Genomic DNA, 21,169 nt, shown 5'->3' on the forward strand with positions numbered 1-21,169 from the left:
AGAACATTTGAGACGTTAATATAATCTAACATTTTTCTAATATATGTATGTGAAATATAATATTGATTGATTTACCAAAAATATTTACATAAAATAAAAAACAAACTCTGAATACAAGATAACGTTTTGCTATAAGTCAGTTCACTTGTGACGTTGACAATAGAACTTTGAAAGAAAAATTATTGTAGTCCATATGAAAATTATCAGTAGAAAATATTTTAAATCGATCATAAAATGGCAAAAGACAATAAAAAGAAGGTACGTACGTATATTTAATTTATTGAGCTGTCTAATAATGATCTGATAAATAAACTCCAATTTTTAAATATTATCTCTAGAATGACCGAGAAAACTCCTCCAATATACGATTGTGGCCCAGACTTGGAAGATCGCGGAATATGCGCCGTAGATGCATGCGATCCTGATAAATGCTTTCCTGAACCTCGTGTAGTAATAATAGGAGCTGGTGTGGCTGGACTTTCTGCGGCGGCGAGACTGTCTGAACGCGGCATTAATAATATTGTCATATTAGAAGCATACGAGAGGTATGTAGAGGTAATCCTAAGTTACAAGTCAGGTTACGAAATTCGTTTTATTTTCATAATAAGACCTTAATGGATTTTAATTATTATAAGAATAAAAGATAAAGAGAAATAATTTTAAAAGAATTAAAAATCGTAATATTTTTTTTAGACCCGGTGGTCGTATACATTCTTGCTGGCTGGGTGACATAGTAGCTGAATTAGGAGCTGAAGGGAAACCAGAAAATTTTTCGTCTCACCCGATTTATGCAATGACTGCTACTGAGACACCACCTCGTCCTGGCGTACCCGGAGCAGAGCAACCAAAAGGACTCTTAAAAAAAGTCGTATCAGAAAATATGGCATTGCCACCCACGATCACAGCCTATTATAAATTTCGGCAAATAGAAGAAGAAGCAGCAAACATTTTTTGTCTAGGGGGAAACAAGCAACATGGCTCTTTAATAAACTTTATGAGTCTGCGCATTCAACAGGAACTACATGAATATCCTGTAGAACAGCAACATTATGCCGCTAAAATTATGTTTGGTCTTACTCATATGTTACGAGCTAGATGCAATGATGATACAGCGATGTTATGTGCCGATCATTCGGGGTGTTATATGAATATGCCTGGTGGAGAGGTACGCGTTCCATTAGGTTTGGTCGGTATACTGGCACCTTTATTAAGACAAATACCAGAAGGAACCATCCGCTACTGCAAGCCAGTTAACTGTGTCTATTGGGGTACTAGTCAAAAATCAGGGTATCGTGCAACTGTTTGTACTACTGACGGTGAAGAATTCCCGGCTGATTATGTTATTGTAACCGTTTCTATAGGAGTCCTTGGTGCTAATTCTGCAAAAATGTTTTGTCCAGCTCTTCCAGCATCGAAAATTGATGCAATGAGATGTTTAGGTTTTGGTTATTGTAATAAAATATATTTGGAATACTGCAGACCATTTTGGTTTTGGCACAATGGTGATTTAAATTTTACATATAATCCTAATAGCACAATGTGCAGAAATGATTGGACACGCGGTGTGAGAAAAATACAGGCAGTACCTACAAGTAAACATGTGATAAGTGCACTGGTTGTAGGAGAGGAAGCATTAATGATGGAGGGACTTTGTGATAAGGATGTAGCCCAAGGTATCACTGACCTTATTAGAAACTCGTCTGGAAATAAATTTGTACCTTACCCTACAAACATATTAAGATCACATTGGACTAGCGATCCGTACTTCTTGGGTGCTTTTTCATATTCTTGTCAGTGTACAAATGGTCATGCACAGAGAGCCTTAGCTTGTCCTTTACCCGGACCTAGTGAACCAATTCCACCAATTATTTTATTTGCGGGGGAGGCAACAGTAGCCGGCCACTTTGCGACTGTCGATGGAGCAAAAATAAGTGGTATACGAGAAGCTGAAAGAATTGTACAACTGACAGTACGATTTCGAGGGCCACCACTTCCGGCTTTAGAATCTATGAGTACTCAAAAGTTACCTTGTAAATCATGAGGATTCAAATTGTTATTTTATGAGAAATACAATCAAGTTACAATAAATGGTTTTTGTAATTGTAAGCTGTCCAATTTCTAACTTACACCTATGTTGCAACTAACAGATATCTTGTTATGAACGAGTTTTGCGTAACTTGTTCTTGAGTTCTGATTCGGAAAACATTGTAGTATCATGTTTTCAGAATATTTCATTTTATTACAAAATACCAACCTTGTAGTTGTATTTGTTGTAGAAATTTTAATACGATTACTACGACTAGCTAACAAAGTTATAATATATGGTAAAATATCATGAAGGTCTCTGTCTAATCATAACAAAGAAACCTAAACTATATTAAAAATATTCTTAGTTCTTAATATATTTTTTTTAGTTTTTTAATTGATATTTCACTTTATTATCGACTGAAAAAAAAACTTCGCTGCAATCTCGTCGGCAGTTATTTCTACTTACTAAATCACTTTATAGCTTAAGGGAACTATAGCTAACTTTAGGGAAGTTATAGTTTTCACCTCGAAAAGGCAGCCATTCTGATTATTTACAGCTTAACGTCCGGCCGGGTGTAAGTGTGGTCGTTGTGTGTGTGACAATATTTTTTTGTCGTACGATATTTCAAGAATGAATCAAGACACGACGTTCAGAAGGATTCATTGAAACTTAGATCTGATTAGATTTTGCAGTCATACGCTTGAGCTGTTCCCAAGATATTTAAAAAATAAAAAAAATGTTTTTAATTTTTTTTCAAATAACTTAAAAAAAATCGGTCAAAAAATCAGTTGAAAGGTTATTGCAATTCAAACATTTCCAAAAAAATTAGAAACTGATATTTTTTGAAAATATTTTCTTAAATTTTGTTTTCTTTTTGTATTAGGAAACCTGCAAACCTTAAAGCAAATCTGGAAACCGAATCAAAATCAAACGATGCTTTAAAATATCAAAGTTTGAACATTTCCAAAAAAGTGTTTTCATAACGCAGCTTCGACGTTTACCAACCAATTGATTTTTAATCTCTTTAAAAATTATAAAGAGCGCCACCAAAAGAAATTTGGTAAAATTTGAATGACATAAAAAAAACTTTATAAATATTTTTTAATGTTGTTATTTCTAAACATATACTTGTAAACTTTTAATATATTTCCAATTATATCAACAAAAATTATACTCATAAAAATAATAAATAATTTTTGACAAAAAAACTGAACAAAATATACGACACAATGGAATAAACAAAAAACTAATTCAATTTCAAAAAAGAAAATAAAAAATAATTATAAAATATAAATGAAAATTTATTGAATAACAAATTGTTGTACAGATATAAAAAGTACTTAATATTAATAATTATATTATTGATTGATTTCCTATCCTTATGATAAAATTTATTAATATTTTATTTTTATTTTTTTTTATTATCGCTCAAAAATATTCGAATATTTATTCCTACATTAATTATATTCATTAAGGTATTTAATTTTTATAACGATCAAAAAGGAATAAAGCATTAAGAGCTCGAAAAAAATGATAAATGTAAATTCGAGCCCTTTGAGCTCGAAAATAACGAGAAGTTGTAGGTAACGGGTTATAATTATAACCCGTGCTTTGCCGCTTTTCGTCCTCTTGTGGTAGATTTTCGTAAATCCAATTTTAAGTTATTGTCTTTGAAGAATGCGGAACGTCCAAGCCATATAATATAGTTTCAATACTGTGCAATTTACAGTTAGGGACGGGATTTATTTACTCAAAATCTTCATCCAAATTACCTTAGGAGTTATTATTCGTTCAAAAGCGTAAAAATTATTTAAATAAATGCCGGGTGTAAAATAGGCAATAGCTAACATACCTCTACTACGAAATTTTATTATTACTGTGGGCAGTCCCACGCTAGGCAAATTTTTATACTCGTTACGGAACTTTTTTTTTTTTTATTTATTTTAAGTGAATATACATTTTATTTATATTGTACTGTATTAAGAACGATGTAACAAAAACCTTGGTATTAACTTTCATATTGATGTTTAGCATGTAGTGTCACTATATATACCAATATCTTAAAGCACACACACTTACAGAAGAATAAAGTTGATTTAAATATAATCAGTTCAGTGGTTTCAGTTAGATAGAAAATAAACTATGGCAAATAGCAATGCCTCAAAAACCGTTAATTTTTACAGCATATAAAGTATTTTGTGTATATTTTAGATTAACTGCTGATCAGAACCGATATTTATGCATATCGGTTTCACATTTTCTTTGGTTCGTATTGTTATGAATTAATAAACTCCAAAATATCATTTTCATAAGAAAATTTGTCCTATTTTACAAATATTATACCATCAGTTACAACTTTCTTTTTGTAATTAAAATAGTTCTCACAACTATCATGTAAAAAAGTTAACTTTACGCCATACAATTCTACAAGTTATAAATAAAAATCTATTATACGCAATAAAATTCACGAACGTTCAACATTTGCTTATTATAATTTAATAGCTATCGTGGTGCCATCCAACTTAACCCCAATTTCAAAGTACATTCGTGGCATTTTATGACAAAAAATTAAAAATAAGCCAATGTTTAAAACTTGGACATTGGAGCCAACGCATGGCTTTGCGGATGATAAATTGGGTCAGATGAGAACAGTCACATTTATTGACAAGTGTATGTATAAGATCTTATAATTGTCCTTGAATCTATACATGCTTAAGATCATTTTATTTTAATTGCCACGTTACGTATATACATACAAATTTCATACCATACTTTTTGTTATGCGTGTGAACATACAATAAATTTGAGGTACGAGCGGGCATTTAATTCTATGGCAGTTACGTTTTAGGCATGTTACGTGAATTACCGTTTAGTTTTATTTCTTACTTACATTATAACAAAATTACAAGGTGAGATATTTGCTCTCGTTACCACAAAACTGGGAACTAGTAGTCGTTTGGTTGCGCATTATTGCATTTTAAACAAAGCGTCTAAAATTCTCTTTGCTGGCAATGAGTTTGTCTGGCGCTCGACTAAGGCGCCGAAATGTCGGCAAGTGAAGCGAATAAAGCATGGTTTGGCTTCTCCCTCGATGATAAATCTATAGTCCACTAACACTATACTTACTAAGTTAATGAAAATTTACGCCTAAAACTTTCTATGAAAACATGCTTAGGAATGAAAACGAAATAACTATTATTTTTTTTATTTTCTTTAAAAATAGAACCGAGAATAATTGTTCTATAGATATTTCCAGCGCGTTAGTAGTCAATGTTGAGAGTATAGTCTCTCTGTTAAGATTTTCACAGCGAAACGAATTCGTATACAGCAAATTTTCCGCGTGTTAAGCTATGCAAGTGCATTACCTAAAACTAAGTTATAAAATACTTCTATTTTGTACGATATTTCAAACATTGATTCATCCAAATATACTTTAAGTTCAAACATAATTTATATTACGTTAGGCTTTTTTTACGTGGTAGGGCTTTGTACTAGCCGGCCTGGGTAGGCACAGGTATATCATAAAAAAAACTTTCATAATTGTTTGGGAATTCCAAAAATAATCTTATATGTAGGAAATGATCCAGCTTTACTCGCCTTATTTATCGAGGAATGCTCGACATATTATTTCGGGATGATTACGGATCTCATCATCCTGTAGACTTTAATAAGTATTAGATTTCATTAGCTATGTACATTACAAAACATTTATTTATAAGCAGTAACGATAAACAGCATTATTCTGTGTATAATTAAAAAATACTTTGAATAAAATGTACTCTGTATTTATTAACAATCTTTATTATCGCATAAATAATGATAATGGTCTAGTGGTCAGAACGGGCTCATTTTTACCGATGATTGCGGGTTCAAACCCAGGTAACATTCCGAAGAAACCTGCATGTGTGTAATTTCAATAAAACTCTGCAACATGTGTATGCACCAACTTACACTGGAGCAGCGTGGTGGTGTTCAAACCTTCTTATCAAAGCGAGAGAAGACCTAAGCCTAGCAATGGGTCGTTTATAGAATATTATAAGTTTACCCGGATAAAGGTTAAAAAAGTTTATGATTGATAAAAAATATTTGAGTAGACATTTTATATAAACTTTAATTAACAGTTATATATGAAAAAGGTTAAAAGTGAGTAAAGAAGAAATCGATTTTAAACAAGAGGTAGACTAAAATATTTTCGAGTGAAGCTTCGTCTCAAATGGCTCTCAGTTACGCTATGTGACATTTAAAGAAAGCAAGCAGCAACTTTTCTCGAGATCAGTCTCGGTTGCACTGTATCATTAGTTTCAATACGGCGTCGTAATCGATAACAATCCAGTGTCGGATTACTAGAAATATAACAATTCTTGTAAGTATTTGTTCTAGTCCTTATATCGAAGTACATATATAATTTTATCTCATAGCAGATTGCTTAAATAGTTTTTTATGTAACGCTCTCGTATATTACATATATGTTATTTTTCGTTTTATTTTATGTAATTATAATTTTTCACAGATTTACTACTTAATCAATAAATTAAATATTTTTATGAATAAAAAAAAAAACCTTAATTAAAAATTTTTTGGAATATTGTATCCAAAGATAAAGTCAAGAGTGAGTGACACGGAGGGCATTAACATCGTAGCAATGTGACACGGGCGGGCGGCGCGCGCTTGCCTCGAAACGCGTCTCTGCAGATGGCGGGTTGCGGGAGCACGCAAGAAATCGTCGAGACAGATGCGTGACGCAGCGCGCAGGACCGGCCCCCCGCGATACGCGGTGCGTGCTACCCCCGCGAACCCTGTGCTCCGCACAAATCCTGGCAAAAAACATCAATATTCGTAGGGTGCGTGAAGCTGCAGCGGTGGCAGGTGGTCTCGGCCGGGCAGCTCGGCGTGCAGCGGTGCGGTGGTGCCGGTGCAGGCGGTGCGTGGCGCGCGGCGCGGCGGCGCGGCCCGGGCGGCAGTCGCTCGCAGCAGGCGGCCGACGCGGGTCGCTCTCGCCCACTCGCTGCGCTCTGTGCATCGCGGATTGCGCTCGCGATACCGCCACCAGGTACATGACGGGCCGTTATACTCCCACAGTGCTCCCTGTCCATAGGACCACTTTTATATTTGCACTTTTCATTCATCATATCACTAATTCAGACGGGACTCGCTAATATTTCAGTTGGACTCGTACCCCATGTGTTGTTGGGAATGGTGGATCGGTTCTTTTAAAAGGGGAAGCAAATGCTTACTTTTTAAAGTACTGGTAAGAATATACGTGTTATTAATTAATAAGAAAATCAAGATAATCTTTAATCTTGTACTCATAACTGATGCTGTTACTTTTATAACAGAAAGTTGTATTCAAATGAGGTGTGTATTGATTAATAGACAAAAGATAATTACGTTTTTTTTTTTGTGATAAATGGTGTAATACAAAATATAGACTACATATCTTTGTAATACGTATAGAATAAATAAGAACGTGTTATATTTTATCTCATAGAAGATGTCATGAAAGAAAAGAGCAATAGATACTGGCTTTACGCCAAATACCGACCGCGCGCATCTACATTAAGAAAATAGTTTAGAAAATTGGGAATATATTGTAAAGACATATTTATATATGTACCGAGTCATAGCAATAAGATAGCGACTCATAGTTTCTCTGCAAGATTTACGCAAAATGCTTAACTTACAAAGATCGTGTCTCAACAAGTAACGTAGGCCTTAAAATATTTATGTAACATTTTCTGCTACAGTATTCCATAAGAAGTAATACACGACTAATAAAACTAAGGAATTTATGGAGACATTACACTCGGATGGGTTACATTTATATTATATAAAAAGTATGTGATTTTATTAATTGTTTTTTATGAATGCAACTGACGTATAGTATAGAACTTATAATGTATTTGAACAATCATAATCAAACCAATTCAACGCCGTTCGTCATACGATTTTGATCGATATTTGGCAGCATCATCACACGCCCATATATTTACCTCTTAATTTTACACAGCTAATACCTGTGACCACGTGCCTTTCGATCATCGTATTATAATATAAAAATATAATAATATATAAAATAATAACAAAAATACGTGTGTTATAATTAATATTATTTACTATAAACAGTTTTTAATTATTAAGAATTAATTGTCGCGTTACAAAGTCGTTATACAAATAAACAACACTTTTTGTGATAGTCGTTTAATTAAAAATATTTTATTAAAATCGCATTGCAATGTTTATCGTCTTAATTTAATCAATTTTATGAATGAATCAATCAATAAATCGCATTACGTCTCATTGTAAATAAAGAGCATGTTCATTTAAAACTTCATATTATTATGTAATATATTTTCAGGTTTGGATAATTTTAAGAAGCTAGTTATCGTATAGGGGCGTTATTTTTTAAGTTGAGTAAATAGCGAATGAGTGCATCAGTCCTGTGTGTTAATATTCGTTGTGTTGTTAAAAATATTGTAGATAGCTCTTGCGGCGCATTTGATAGTTGCAACCTACATTTGTTTATTTATAATAATAAAATTCACTCAGAATATTGATTTTATTCCTGTGTTTGTTATGCATGCTACAGTATTCATAAAATTGCTAAATATATATTGTGCAGATTCTTTGAAATACGCTTAATATTAAAAAGAACTAACTGATCTCATTTATTTACATAAAAATTACTCACATAGAAGACACTCAATTTATTGAGATATATAATTAGAATCAATCAAACGGCTTAAAGTAAAGCAATTTTATTATACAGTAGCCACAAATCGCAGTTAAAGATATTTACTGTGTATGTTTTAATTGCCAAAATGTTACAGGTTACTTATTTACTATCCCGTAGCTTTTGTTTTATTCGAAATAACAATTGAAACTCGTATTTCAAACGATGACATTTTTATCCACTTAAAAAGGAATTGTTTTAATAAAAACACCTCCCTGTGCCGAGGCAAGCCTGGCACCAGAGACCCACTGATTCTCATAAAACGTTACTCAATCGGTGATCGTGTGTTTTAATAGTCCAACTAAAGCAAACAATCTGATATTTCCCCTACGCTTTATACTTGCGTAATTTCCTTGTTGCCTTTGTTTAGTTACAACAATCTTCAACGCCGTGGTCGCGTTAAGTTCAAAATGGCTTTTTCACACGAAGCTGTTAGTTAGTTTTCAGATTTGGGGAACCGTTCCTCGGTTCGGAATATATATATTGGTTCGATTTTCCAATTACAACCCACAGCTACCGCGGAAACACGTTTGAAATAAGTTGACATAACTGCGCTAAAGAAGTAAGAAAAAGGCATAACTATTTACATCGGGTTTAAGCGAACAAGTCATAACATTTCTGAACTTTGGGACCCGGAAAACTAATAGGAACTGCAAATTGTCTTTTCAGCTGGAATCTCGCTGACGTTTGGGGCAATTTGTGAGTTATCCCCAAGAGATGCAATTTCCTCTTTCCGCCTAATTGCACTCAAGGCTTTCTGAGCTAGTTAGAACTCTTGGCCACTGGCTTGTCGATGTCGCCGCGGTTAGCCCATTGAAGATTATCGACTTGATCTTAATTCACTCGATCCAAGTAACCTAATTAATTTCATGTGCAAATATAAAAAAAAAAAAACTACAAACGTTGGAAAATTAGAAGCGTCAGCAATCATTTTTGTTTTATTATTTAAAGATAATAATATTATTGAGATATCGTGGCTATGTACATATTCTATAAATTAGTAACATCTCTATCAGTTTTTTAATCGACGTTTTATTTTTAAATAAATAAAATAAAACCTTATTTATTATACGGATATCATATTTTCCATTTCGTTTCCATAGCGGTCCACAATATAATCCATATTTTATGTGTTCAATATGTCATTCGTTTTTAAAGCCAACTTAACTTTTACGAATTTTAAGTCGAATCATATATGTATTAATATAATTCAATTATTTATTACAGTTCACAAACTTTATGTACTTATTATTTAAAATACAATATAGTAAATATATATTTTATCTATCTCAGAAAAATATATAAAATGCAGCCTATCCTAGTAATCTTTTTATTATTAAAACTAAAATTAGTATTTATTTATACATTACACTTGTGTATTGATTGTCAGAAATTTAAATTTATTTTTATAAAAGTATTTATTTTAATATACATCACACATTTATATAATTAATTAACCTTCGTTGCTAACTAAAATAGTATGTGTTTCATGGTAAATATCCATGATTTAGCTGCACTAAACTTAAATTTAAATACTTACATAAATTTATTGCCTGTCTGTTGAATATTGTGTACAGAAGTTTTAACACATATACATACATAATGAAATAGTAAATTTATTTCTTACTGTCTGCTAGTTTATTCGTCTAACGTTTAAAATTTGATATTTATTATCTTTTACTTCTCAGAACATAAGTAGCACACATTTATGTGCATTTGATCTACACTGATATTATAAATGCGAAAGTAACTCTGTCTGTCTGTCTGTTGCTCTTTCACTACCAAAAAAACTTTTTTTCACAAAATTTGGTATGAAGCAAACTTGAACTCCAAGGACAAAGGACATAGGCAACTATTTTGCCTAACACATGACTACCAACCCCTAAAACGAGAGCTAAGCCACGGGCAACAACTAGTTTCATATACTTGTTGAACAAAAAGGTGGCTGAGTTACTTTTACCAGATCTCTCCAGGCCCAGATTGAATCTTTTCCAAATTATTCGTAGCGTTTAAACGTTAACTATCGATAAGTAAGGGCAATGCTTTGATATTGATTACTATAAGAAAGTGCATTTAAATTAATTTAGAATATTTATGAGTTTATAAACTTGACTGAGATGAGTTTCATTCATGATGTGTTTTGTATTATTTTCCACGTCAGGCGTTTAGACTTACGATTTCTTATTCGGTTTCGATTATTATCGCAACGAATCTTTTAAGTAATTTTATAACTAACGTAATTAATAATTAATTATCTTATCAAGCTTTTTTTTACCAAAATTATCTATGAGACATAGCGTTAAATAATTAGAGTACTTATGACTTCCTATTTTTTTTAATATTTGGTACTTTTATGCGGTATGTTTGTAATAAGCAACGACCCAAAAAGTAATAAATTGCAAGACCCATCTGACTGTACGGGTATGGCTTTTAATAAATATCCTTATACAAATATTTTAATATGTGAACGTGATTCCAAATTAACGTTTCCGATGGCTTAATACAGAAAGCGCGTAACGCGGTAATAAAACTTAAAAAAATAACAATAACTGTGATAAGATATTTATAGTATAAATTTATTTTAACTATAAAACCTTTGTACAGTTTTAACTTATGAAATGAATACTGAAAATTTGCAATTAACAATAACTTTTATTATACAACTATTTTTATATATATTTGTGAAATTAACAATTCAAACACGGAGAAATTGTACAAAAGTAGTTCTAAAACATATAACACGCTGCTTTGTTGGGTCCAATGCCAGAAGGTTTATTTTTCACCATGAGAGTCGGATTTGCGATACAATGTGCAAATGCTGCTAGTATTTTTGTCACCATTCCTCGTGGTCATTATTTATAAAGGTGCTATTTTAAATTTTGATTTAATACAATAATAAGTTCTTGGTTTCGCAAAGGTGCAATTTATTAATATAGAAAATGAGAAATATGTTTAGCTAGAAAATAACCAATAGGTACATTTATTTGGTAACGTTAGTATGAAATACGAATAATATTTTTATTTTCAAACATGATCAAAATGTGTCACATAATTTGGAAACAATGAAATCCTTTAAATTAATGTATTCATTCTTAATCTATAATAAATGTCCAAGGTAACTGAGATATTTATCTCGATAAAAATGAAATTTTATTATGATTGTACCTTAGAAAATAGAGACCTAATATTCTAGTACAATGTTTTGACGTATCTCCTTAAATTTAGTCAGCGTCAGCCATGTAAGCGTACGAAAACATGTCTTTTCGTTAAAAGTCGTCATAGTTTTGATAACCAACAATTTAAAGAATTGTATTAAATGTAACTCATTAGTTCACACTTTTCTAATGTATCATCTGGACATATTAACCGTACCAGAAACAAGATAGACACAACTATTAGTATACTAAATATAAAATGAAGAGATTCCTTTCAAGAGGGAAAAAATTTAGACAGATATCTGTCTTAAGAAGTTAGACAAAATGCAAATTCATTTTCATATTATATATATGTAAATATATTTTTTTCATTTCCTATATCATAATATATTTGATGGAATAGTTTCACTATATAGGGTAAATGACCCAATTTTATCTATGTCATATCTATATGACATCACCAGTCATACACATCACATATCTTAAATAAAAAATTGTGTGTTTGTAATAAAATTATATCTAAATAAAATAAATTAAAATAACTTTTTTACTAACATTTTTTTTCTATTTTTGTCTGTCTGTCTGTTTGTTCCGGCTAATCTCTGGAACGGCTTTACCGATTTTGACGGGACTTTCACTGGCAGCTGATGTAATAAGGAGTAACTTAGGCTACAACAATAACTTTTTTGTTAAATTCAAACGCGCACGAAGTCGGGGGCACTGCTAGTCAGAAACTAAATTTAGTTACAGTAACTTTTTTTTTTAGTATATATTATTTGACAAAATAAATATTTGAATTTCAAACACGGTTCTTATTATTTTAGACACATTGCCATCCCACTTATAAATACCTGCCCGCGTTTCCCCTGGGGTTCGTGACACCCTGCGTGACTAACGATGTTCTAAGATATATTTGTTTCCAACGGAAGGAGTCGAGATGGCCTAGTAGATAGAAGAATAGGGGCAAGTATCTTGTGCTAATTTCGAGTTTAAAACATTTATCTCTTTTTCAACTGAAGAAAAAATCACCATTAGGCAGAAGTCGAAAAAATCTTCACTTGGTGGTAGGGCTTTGTGCAAGCCCGTCTGGGTAGGTACCACCCACTCATCAGATATTCTACCGCCAAATAACAGTACTCTGTATTGTTGTGTTCCGGTTAGAAGGGTGAGTGAGCCAGTGTAATCACAGGCACAAGGGACATCTTAGTTCCCAATGTTGGTGGCGCATAGGTGATGTAAGGAATGGTTAATATTTCTTACAGCGCCTTTGTCTATGGGCGGTGGTGACCACTTACCATCAGGTGGCCCATATGCTCGTCCGCCAATCAATGCCATAAAAAAAAATCTTTTACAATATTGTAACATATATATATATATGAATATAGTAGTCGATTAAACTTAATTTTCTATTGTTAATTATTATTAAGACTTTCTTAATTGAGATTAATTTCCTGACAATGTATTTGGATTTTTTAATTTTTCTCAATAAAACGAATTCCAATACATAACACCGTATTTCATTAAAATTATATCCTATAGTTTCTGCACGTTGCTTAGACAAATATATGGTATTGACCATTTTCAAAAAGTGATTTTCCTTGTTTTTCCTTACGCAATCGTCCCTGGGAATGGTTTTACTTATGTGTAGGATTCGTGCCACCTTATAGTGAGATGAGATAAGGGTCAATGAGGCTCTAAGGTGCTGATGGTGTTTACAAATGCGCTTAACACCAAAATACCCTTAGATGGAGGCTCTTACGATACCCAAGGGTTGAGATGGGCGACTTTATTCAGCCGCTAAAAACACACAATTTTCAGAAATTATTTGAAAATAATCCTGTCCCGACAAATTAACTGTGTTTTTAAGATTTACTCCATGAAAAACGACTATTATTTTTATCTTTCTGCTTGTCCGCTAATCACACACCTTCAAAACGCAAATGTAAATAATTTTTAAATTAGGGTATTCACTATAATAGTTAAATTATTACACAGCGGGACCACGTAGTATTTAGTCAATATTTCGTCAAAATCGGTTGAATCTTTCAAAAATAGCAACTTAAATCGTATTGACATCTAGCATATAAAAAAAAAGTAATGCGGGCAAAGCCGCAGGGCAAGTATCTTTTGTGTCGCCACGATGTTTATTTTACACAAAATGTGGTCTGCTCCATCACCATTATTTTAGAGAATCCTAAATTTAAAATGAAAACTGTTTATTTTAAAATTGTTGCTGAGTATCGAGGGTATTATCGTGGATTTCAATATATATATTTTAGACGAAATTGCCATCGTCACGTCCGCATCTTTACGGGAGCGTGTTCAGCGTTAAAATAGAGAATCCTTATTGATTTCCGATACTATTAAGAAAAAATAAATAGAATCAGGATACTGGGTATAAAATGTTAAATTTCGGTTCGAGGGTGAGCACTCGCTGCTATAATTAGATTTCTTTTTGCGAATTATTATCGGTTCTTTCCATGCCATGCGGCGTAGCGGTTTTTAATAACGTTTCAAAAGTTCATGGTCTTTGTTATTTATGTTATTGTCATATATCATATTTATACTTCGGAACTTATAAAGTGTTAGACCTAAATAATATAAATTATAGTGAACGTAACTAAAATCTAGCTTTTGTCAGTGAAATAAAAGATACTCCACAAAACAACCTATAATCGAGAGTTTTTTAGGCGTCATTTAAAAGTTTCGCTATCCATTTCCTGGTTTCATCATTCAGATCAGCTCGACGAAATTCGAACTCATCAATCGATTTTAGAAGTAGGTTAAAATCGACCTCATAGATTTGGTACACGCATTGTTAGTTACGTTCAAGTAAAGCATATAAAAATTACACATTTAACTTTTTTTTTTTTGTTACAGATGCCGAATGCTTCAAAGACGTAGATGTCAACAGAAGACTTATCGCATTAAGACTTTAAACATTATTAATATTAGTGCTAAACAAGTGCTATTAAATCGTACGTAATTGTCGTTCAAGTGCCTCGCCAGTATATCACAGAATATTCATCAACTTAACACAAGTGTATTTTTTATAAGTGCGGTATTAAATATATATTTGAGAATAGATATTGGCCAGAGCAGCACAGTGTATATGAACGAGACAGATCAATATACGACGATGTTATAAAGGTAAGTTATCTTTATGTTTTTTTTTTTAATTTTTATCAAATATGTATCAGATATCTAAAGTATATCTAATTCCTTAAAGTTCGGCGACGCACTCGCAAGCCCCTTCGCATTGCAGATGTCCGTGGGCGGTGGTAGTCACTTTCCATCAGGTGAACCTCCTGCTCGGTCGACGCCTATTCCGTAAAAAGCATTTTAATCATTGAATCCAGAGCAAAAATTAACTTAATCAAATTCTGTAACCGAATTTTCAATAGCTTCAACGCAACCGATCGAGCTAAAAACCTTGCACACTTGACGCTGATAACATTACATAGTACTTACTAAACTTAATTGTATAATTTTAGTTTTTGTAATAATATTATAAGTTTACATATTAACATTAACTTTAATTTGAAATTTAAATAGGGTAATAAATATTTCTTATACATACATTCTTTCAAATTAATTGAATATCCTCGAAACTGCTGGTACGAATAGCAACAAGGAAAATATAGTAATAATCGAAAATAAATATATTTCTTTTGATAAATAATATATTCGCTAAATGTTATGAAGGACAACGCTTATATAAGATAAAAAGTTATTGATATTATTTATATTTTACACATGCACAGACCTTTAACATAATGTTTGTAGTGTTGTATTGTGTTAAACTTTAATTCCATTTCGTACTTTTGACATTGTTCCTCTTTTGATTTTTGGTTTCTGTCTTGTGGAAAATGAATTTATTTCATAATCATCATCATTTAAACAACTTTAGTTTTATGAATAAAGTAGGTTTTTGTAAATAACAGGAATCATAATTACTAGTTCACTATGACTAAAATGAAAAACTTACAGACATTTAAGATTTAACAAAATTGCATGACGAGGAATGCTCTCCGTTCATACCACCCGCGCTATTCTTTAAAAACTCCCTTTGTATCTCACTCGTGAAATGTTGAAAACCGACTTACGGTGACACGCTGTTTCGACACGTGTATCCTTTATACGTTGTAATTGTAATAGTCAGTCGTATAACACTTTCTGACATTTCACGATCGTAACCTGCAATGAGTTTCGAGTTTGTTTTTGCAGAATATTTCTAGGTCTCTTCTGCATCATGTAAAGGTGTAGATTTTTAACATTTTACCACAGCTATAAATGAATATTTTATGACTATATATATAATCGTAAAAAAACAGGTACGTGTCGTGGGAAATCCGGTTGGAACAAAGTTGATTTCGCTCAAAATCAAAATAAAAATATACTTTATTCAAGTAGGCTTTTACAAGCACTTTTGAATCGTCATTTAACAAACTATTTAAAGTAAAGCTACCACCGGTTCGGAATGTAGATTCTACCGAGAATAATCGGCAAGAAACTCAGTAGTTACTCTTTTTTAATATCTAAAAATACAGTCATGTTAGTTAAATACAATTATATATGTATGTTATGTCTCATGCCTGAAAGTCAAAAAGCATTAACTCCACGCTTTTTTATCATCAATATAATCTTGTATCGAATAATATGACTTCTTTACCAATTTATTTTTTACAATTGACTTGAATCTATGAAACATACATACATTAAATTAAATTGTAATAATTAAACAACAGACACAATAGAATAAATTTATAACGTTTAAGAATATATAAATACCAAGATTTTTTTTTATATAAAAAATCCCGCAAGAAAAATTTGTATAAAAAATCCCGCAAGAAAAATTTAAAATATTGTTTTATTAAACCGTATATAATAAATAGAAAGAGACAGAGAAAGAGAGGAAGGCCGCCTAGAGATCGCATAACGCTTTTTCTTTACGTGACGATTTCTACCTGCTCACGTTAAAGAACTTCATTGCAAAAATATTTGAAGACGCTGATATGAGATACCAGAAGTCAGTCTAAGAAGTTAAACGAGAGAACCTATTATGTCAAATAACGTTACCCATCTTGCACGATTTTCTCCTTAGCTTGACACTCTTAAAGGTGATACCGATACTGCTTACTGACTTAAAACCGCCAAAGCGGCCACATTTGCGCACGGTTGTCAGAATTTTTGCCTTTAATTGTAGACTCTATTTATTGCGGTGACTTCACGCTACACCAGTACACCGCGTGCACAGGTTGAACCCTGTGACTAACGATTGCATAAATAAACTAGTTGTCCAGTCCGACTTCGGACTGTTAAAATTAATACAAAGTTACCCCTTGAAATTTACAACAGCTCTTTCTTAGTTAACGTCTACACTGCAAAATGAGTAACTGTGCAAAATTTTAATTCAATCGTACCAATCGTTTCAGAAATCTCGCTTTATATATATAGGTGTTTTGCATATGTACTTGGTGGTATGACTTTGTGCAATCCCGTCTGTGTAAGTACCACCAACTCATCAGATATTCTACCGTCAGTAGTAATAGTCAGTTTTATTGTGTTCCGGTTTGAAGGGTGAGTGAGCCAGTGTAACTACAGGCACAAGGGACATAACGTCTTAGTTCCCAAGGTTGGTGCGTATTGGTGATGTAAGGAATGATTAATATTTCCTACAGCCTCATTGTCCACCATGGGCGGTGGTGACCACTTACCATCAGATGGCCCATTTGCTCGTCCACTTATTTCTATCATAATATATGTATGTTTCCCTTAGAATATTGAAAAAACGATACGCTAAATTCAGTTAACTTCAGATTATTTTTTTAAACTCCATAAAATGGTCAGTTAATAAAGTTTGTACGGCAAAATTTTTGTTTTATCAACTCTTGTCGAATACAATTCAAACTATGAAGATAAACTCTTCAATAATTTCAATGGTATTCGTTTCAAGTACCGTAAACAGTGTCTCTTCCTCGATTGTCTTATGTATCACATTAATATTAAAGTTCTCTATTAATACTCTGGCGTCACTCCAACCGTCGCGACATTTGCCGTGGCCTTCGCGGATGTTAATTATATTAATATTGTCACTGTTTACATATGTCAAGAGCAGTTATTACGTCTTATTAACGATAACAATCTATAATATCTCGATATAACTTTTACATCATACTTTTGTATTTAGTCATATTATTTTAATTTTATAATAAACTGAATGAGAATTATTGTAATGTTTGTTATGAAAATTTCAATCATATTTGGTTTGTTAAATGTAATCACTATGTTCACCGAGTTTTAATTTATTGTCCTACCTGTGTTTATATATATAATACTTCTCATGGCAGTTGATTGAACAGTGTATAATTCGATGGGATTCGCCATCGAAAGTATTTCAGGAACCATCCGACTATTTTCTACTAATTGAAAGTTATAAGGTTTTTTAGAATTTGCTACTAATTTCAAAACTGTGATTAATGAGAGGTGTTATTCAATTAATTTAGGAGATGAAATTTCATTAATATATCCAGCTACGACTATTTTATTTAAAACCAGACATTCCAACACCAATTACCATATTAATAACAGAAAAATGATGATTTATTATACAAACATCTACTATTAATTTTACCCTATTTAACCTCCTTATGAGAAAATATTTTTCATTTTTCTGAATACTAAGCAGAATTTTTTCAATAAAATCGACTTATTTACGTCTAATACTAGTTAACAGCCTGGCAAGAAAACACTTAACGCTGTACATACAAAATCCTCCAAGCTCATTGTTTGAAACTTTTTATAGTTTCCTGGTAAACATAACCCTAATAGTTTTGTCATAATATTTTGTTCAGCAAAGCGTAAAATATAAATTATACCATGAAATCGTAAACATAAAACCTTATTCAGTTGGATCCGTTACATCGGTATCGCTCTCATCCACAATCAAGCAACTTTGATAATGCTTTGTTCATAGTGAGTAAGATTGCAGTCTAAATTACCTATACAGGAATCTGGCAAAAATAGAAGCAATATCTGATAGTGCCAAAAATAAATTTCAAAGACAGGTTCCTCATTATTTAGTAGTGTACAAGCCAGAAGATTAAAATAAAATAAACTACTAAGTGGTATAATTCACAATTATGATATGGTTTTTGGTATTTAAATCTTTACCTACGATATGATATACTCCTGACTGCCTGCCTTTTTCGAGGATGATAATCACCTTCTACATTATAGTGCATAAATGTGTGAAAACTAACCTGCACTTCGTATTCCATCACTCACATAATCCTAATGGATGGAAAATACGAAATGACCGCAAAGAGTTCAGGCTCAGGACCAACGGTTTTACGAGATTTTAGAGGCATAGACATAAACACTAAAATTCCAAACTCGAGATTCTATTAGGTAAAAAATATACCATATACCTCTTCGAATAATAAAAGTTACCTATCGGTTTTATAATCCGCTAATATTTATAAAAAATGGTTTTAAATTTATGTACAAAGATGGCTGCGGTATAGTTTAATAATCAAGAATTTACCCTGAAGAGCGTTATTTATTTAGAATGGATTCGTTTTCATTTCGACCGAAACATAGGCTTATAATTTTGTAGGCACTGTGACAGTTCAAGATAGAGCTTGTTGATTGTACTTTGGATATTTGAGTCACAGTTGAAAATCATTAAGCAAATTTGTATGTCAATGCTATTAATTGCATCGATTACAGTTAGTACGGTATAGAATTTAGAGTCTTGGGATACACAGAAGACAAGTGCAATATATTTAACTCAGACGAGAATTGATCTAACGATCTTAGGAGCTGAAGGTAGCAGTGACCGCTGTGCTAAATTGTCGTCATTAATCGTTGGTAAACTGCAGTCATTCTGATAGAATTCGATTGCTAATATTGATTGCCGAGAAGTCACCTGGTGCTAACTAGAACAAATGTTCCTCATTTAGCAATATTGTCGTTTGATTAATTGCTACAATTAACATTGAATATGCTTAATTAAAATAAGGAATAGGATGTTTATAGTTATTAATAATACTCGAAAAATTTTATGCTTTTCTTTAAATTTCGTAATTTGCTGAGTACGGTAAAAGTTAACATACGTCAGTCAGATGTTTTTTTTTTTTTATAGTGAAGTTAATATCACATAGAACGTACATTTTATCATTATATTTGAAACTGCTTGTAGTGATTGTACAAAGTAATACCGTTTAAAAAAAAAATATGTAAAAATTATAATGAAGTACCTCATACAAGAAATATCATCCAAACCGTTTTAAGTCAAAGTACATAACTATTACATTAAATTTACATACAAAGGAAAGGATTATTGTTATTTTCAAATGAAGAATATAATTTACAGATACCTCATAAACAGTTTTCCAATCGCTCGTACTGTCACATCGATATCGTTGAAGTATATGACATCGTGTCGACAATTTAATCGCTGGTAAATGCCGGCAATTCGGTCATGGATGCGATTGCGAACATTGACAACCGAGAAATCAACAGTTCACGTTAAAACCGATACAAAACATTCGCTCTTGATATTGATTATTAAATTATGTAATAAACATTAACTGATTTCATTTTATTTATTCATTTTTGTCGTTCTTTTTTTACATACATACATTAGCAGCCTGTAAATTTCCCACTGCTGAGCTAAGGCCTCCTCTCCCTTTGAGGAGAAGGTTTGGAGCATATTCCACCACGCTGCTTCAATGCGGATTGGTGAAATACAAATGTGGCAGAATTTCCTTGAAATTAGACACATGCAGGTTTCCTCACGATGTTTTCTTTCACCGCCGAGCACGAGATGAATTATAAACACAAATTAAGCACATGAAATTCAGTGGTGCTTGCCTGGGTTTGAACCCGAAATTATAGTGTAACATGCACGCGTTCTAACCACTGGGCCATCTCGGCTGTCGCTCTTTATTGCACTATTTTTATTATGATAATGAATTTGATTACAATAATTAAAATTTTTTTGCTCATTGCATACATCAATAAAGAGTAGTTTACATATTCATTTCAACCGTTTTATCTAAAGAAAAAATAGTATAAGTAATAATACAGAATGTTTTAAACGAAATGATCGCAGACGGAACGTAAAAACTTAAAATGACAATAATTTAAAATACAGCTTAAAATATAGTCTTATTTGATATATGATAATGACAAATATTATATGTTAGATAATATTATATGTTAAGATGATATTGTTGATCGATAAATAGC

The 21,169-nt window shown here is 32.1% G+C and overlaps 2 protein-coding genes across 4 annotated transcripts in view; both read left to right on the forward strand.

Annotated features, from left to right (window-relative positions):
• The first annotated feature begins 147 nt into the window (after positions 1 to 147).
• Positions 148 to 2,106, forward strand: LOC113394369 (protein anon-37Cs-like). Its single transcript, XM_026631655.2, has 3 exons — positions 148 to 258; positions 339 to 545; positions 694 to 2,106. Exons 1-3 carry the CDS (start codon positions 194 to 196, stop codon positions 2,039 to 2,041), a joined length of 1,620 nt encoding a protein of 539 aa, XP_026487440.2. The 5' UTR covers positions 148 to 193; the 3' UTR covers positions 2,042 to 2,106.
• Positions 2,107 to 6,977: 4,871 nt separating this feature from the next.
• LOC113394372 (inactive dipeptidyl peptidase 10) overlaps positions 6,978 to 21,169 on the forward strand; it is a 114,163-nt gene continuing 99,971 nt past the window's right edge. For 2 of the 3 annotated variants that reach the window (XM_064220642.1, XM_026631657.2), the window contains exons 1-2: positions 7,006 to 7,277; positions 14,795 to 15,064. The gene's annotated coding sequence lies outside the window, so the exon portion shown is untranslated. Of the gene's footprint in view, positions 7,278 to 14,794; positions 15,065 to 21,169 lie in introns of all 3 variants that reach the window. The other variant, XM_064220643.1, reaches the window with a different exon arrangement.

Source organism: Vanessa tameamea, chromosome 4, assembly GCF_037043105.1.
Source record: "Vanessa tameamea isolate UH-Manoa-2023 chromosome 4, ilVanTame1 primary haplotype, whole genome shotgun sequence".
NCBI lineage: Eukaryota > Metazoa > Arthropoda > Insecta > Lepidoptera > Nymphalidae > Vanessa > Vanessa tameamea.

Coding starts and splice junctions, on each gene's coding strand:
- LOC113394369 (XM_026631655.2), top strand. CDS start 194: ATGAAAATTATCAGTAGAAAATATTTTAAATCGATCATAAAATGGCAA. Junction 259..338: donor CAAAAGACAATAAAAAGAAG/GTACGTACGTAT, acceptor TATTATCTCTAG/AATGACCGAGAAAACTCCTC. Junction 546..693: donor ATATTAGAAGCATACGAGAG/GTATGTAGAGGT, acceptor TATTTTTTTTAG/ACCCGGTGGTCGTATACATT.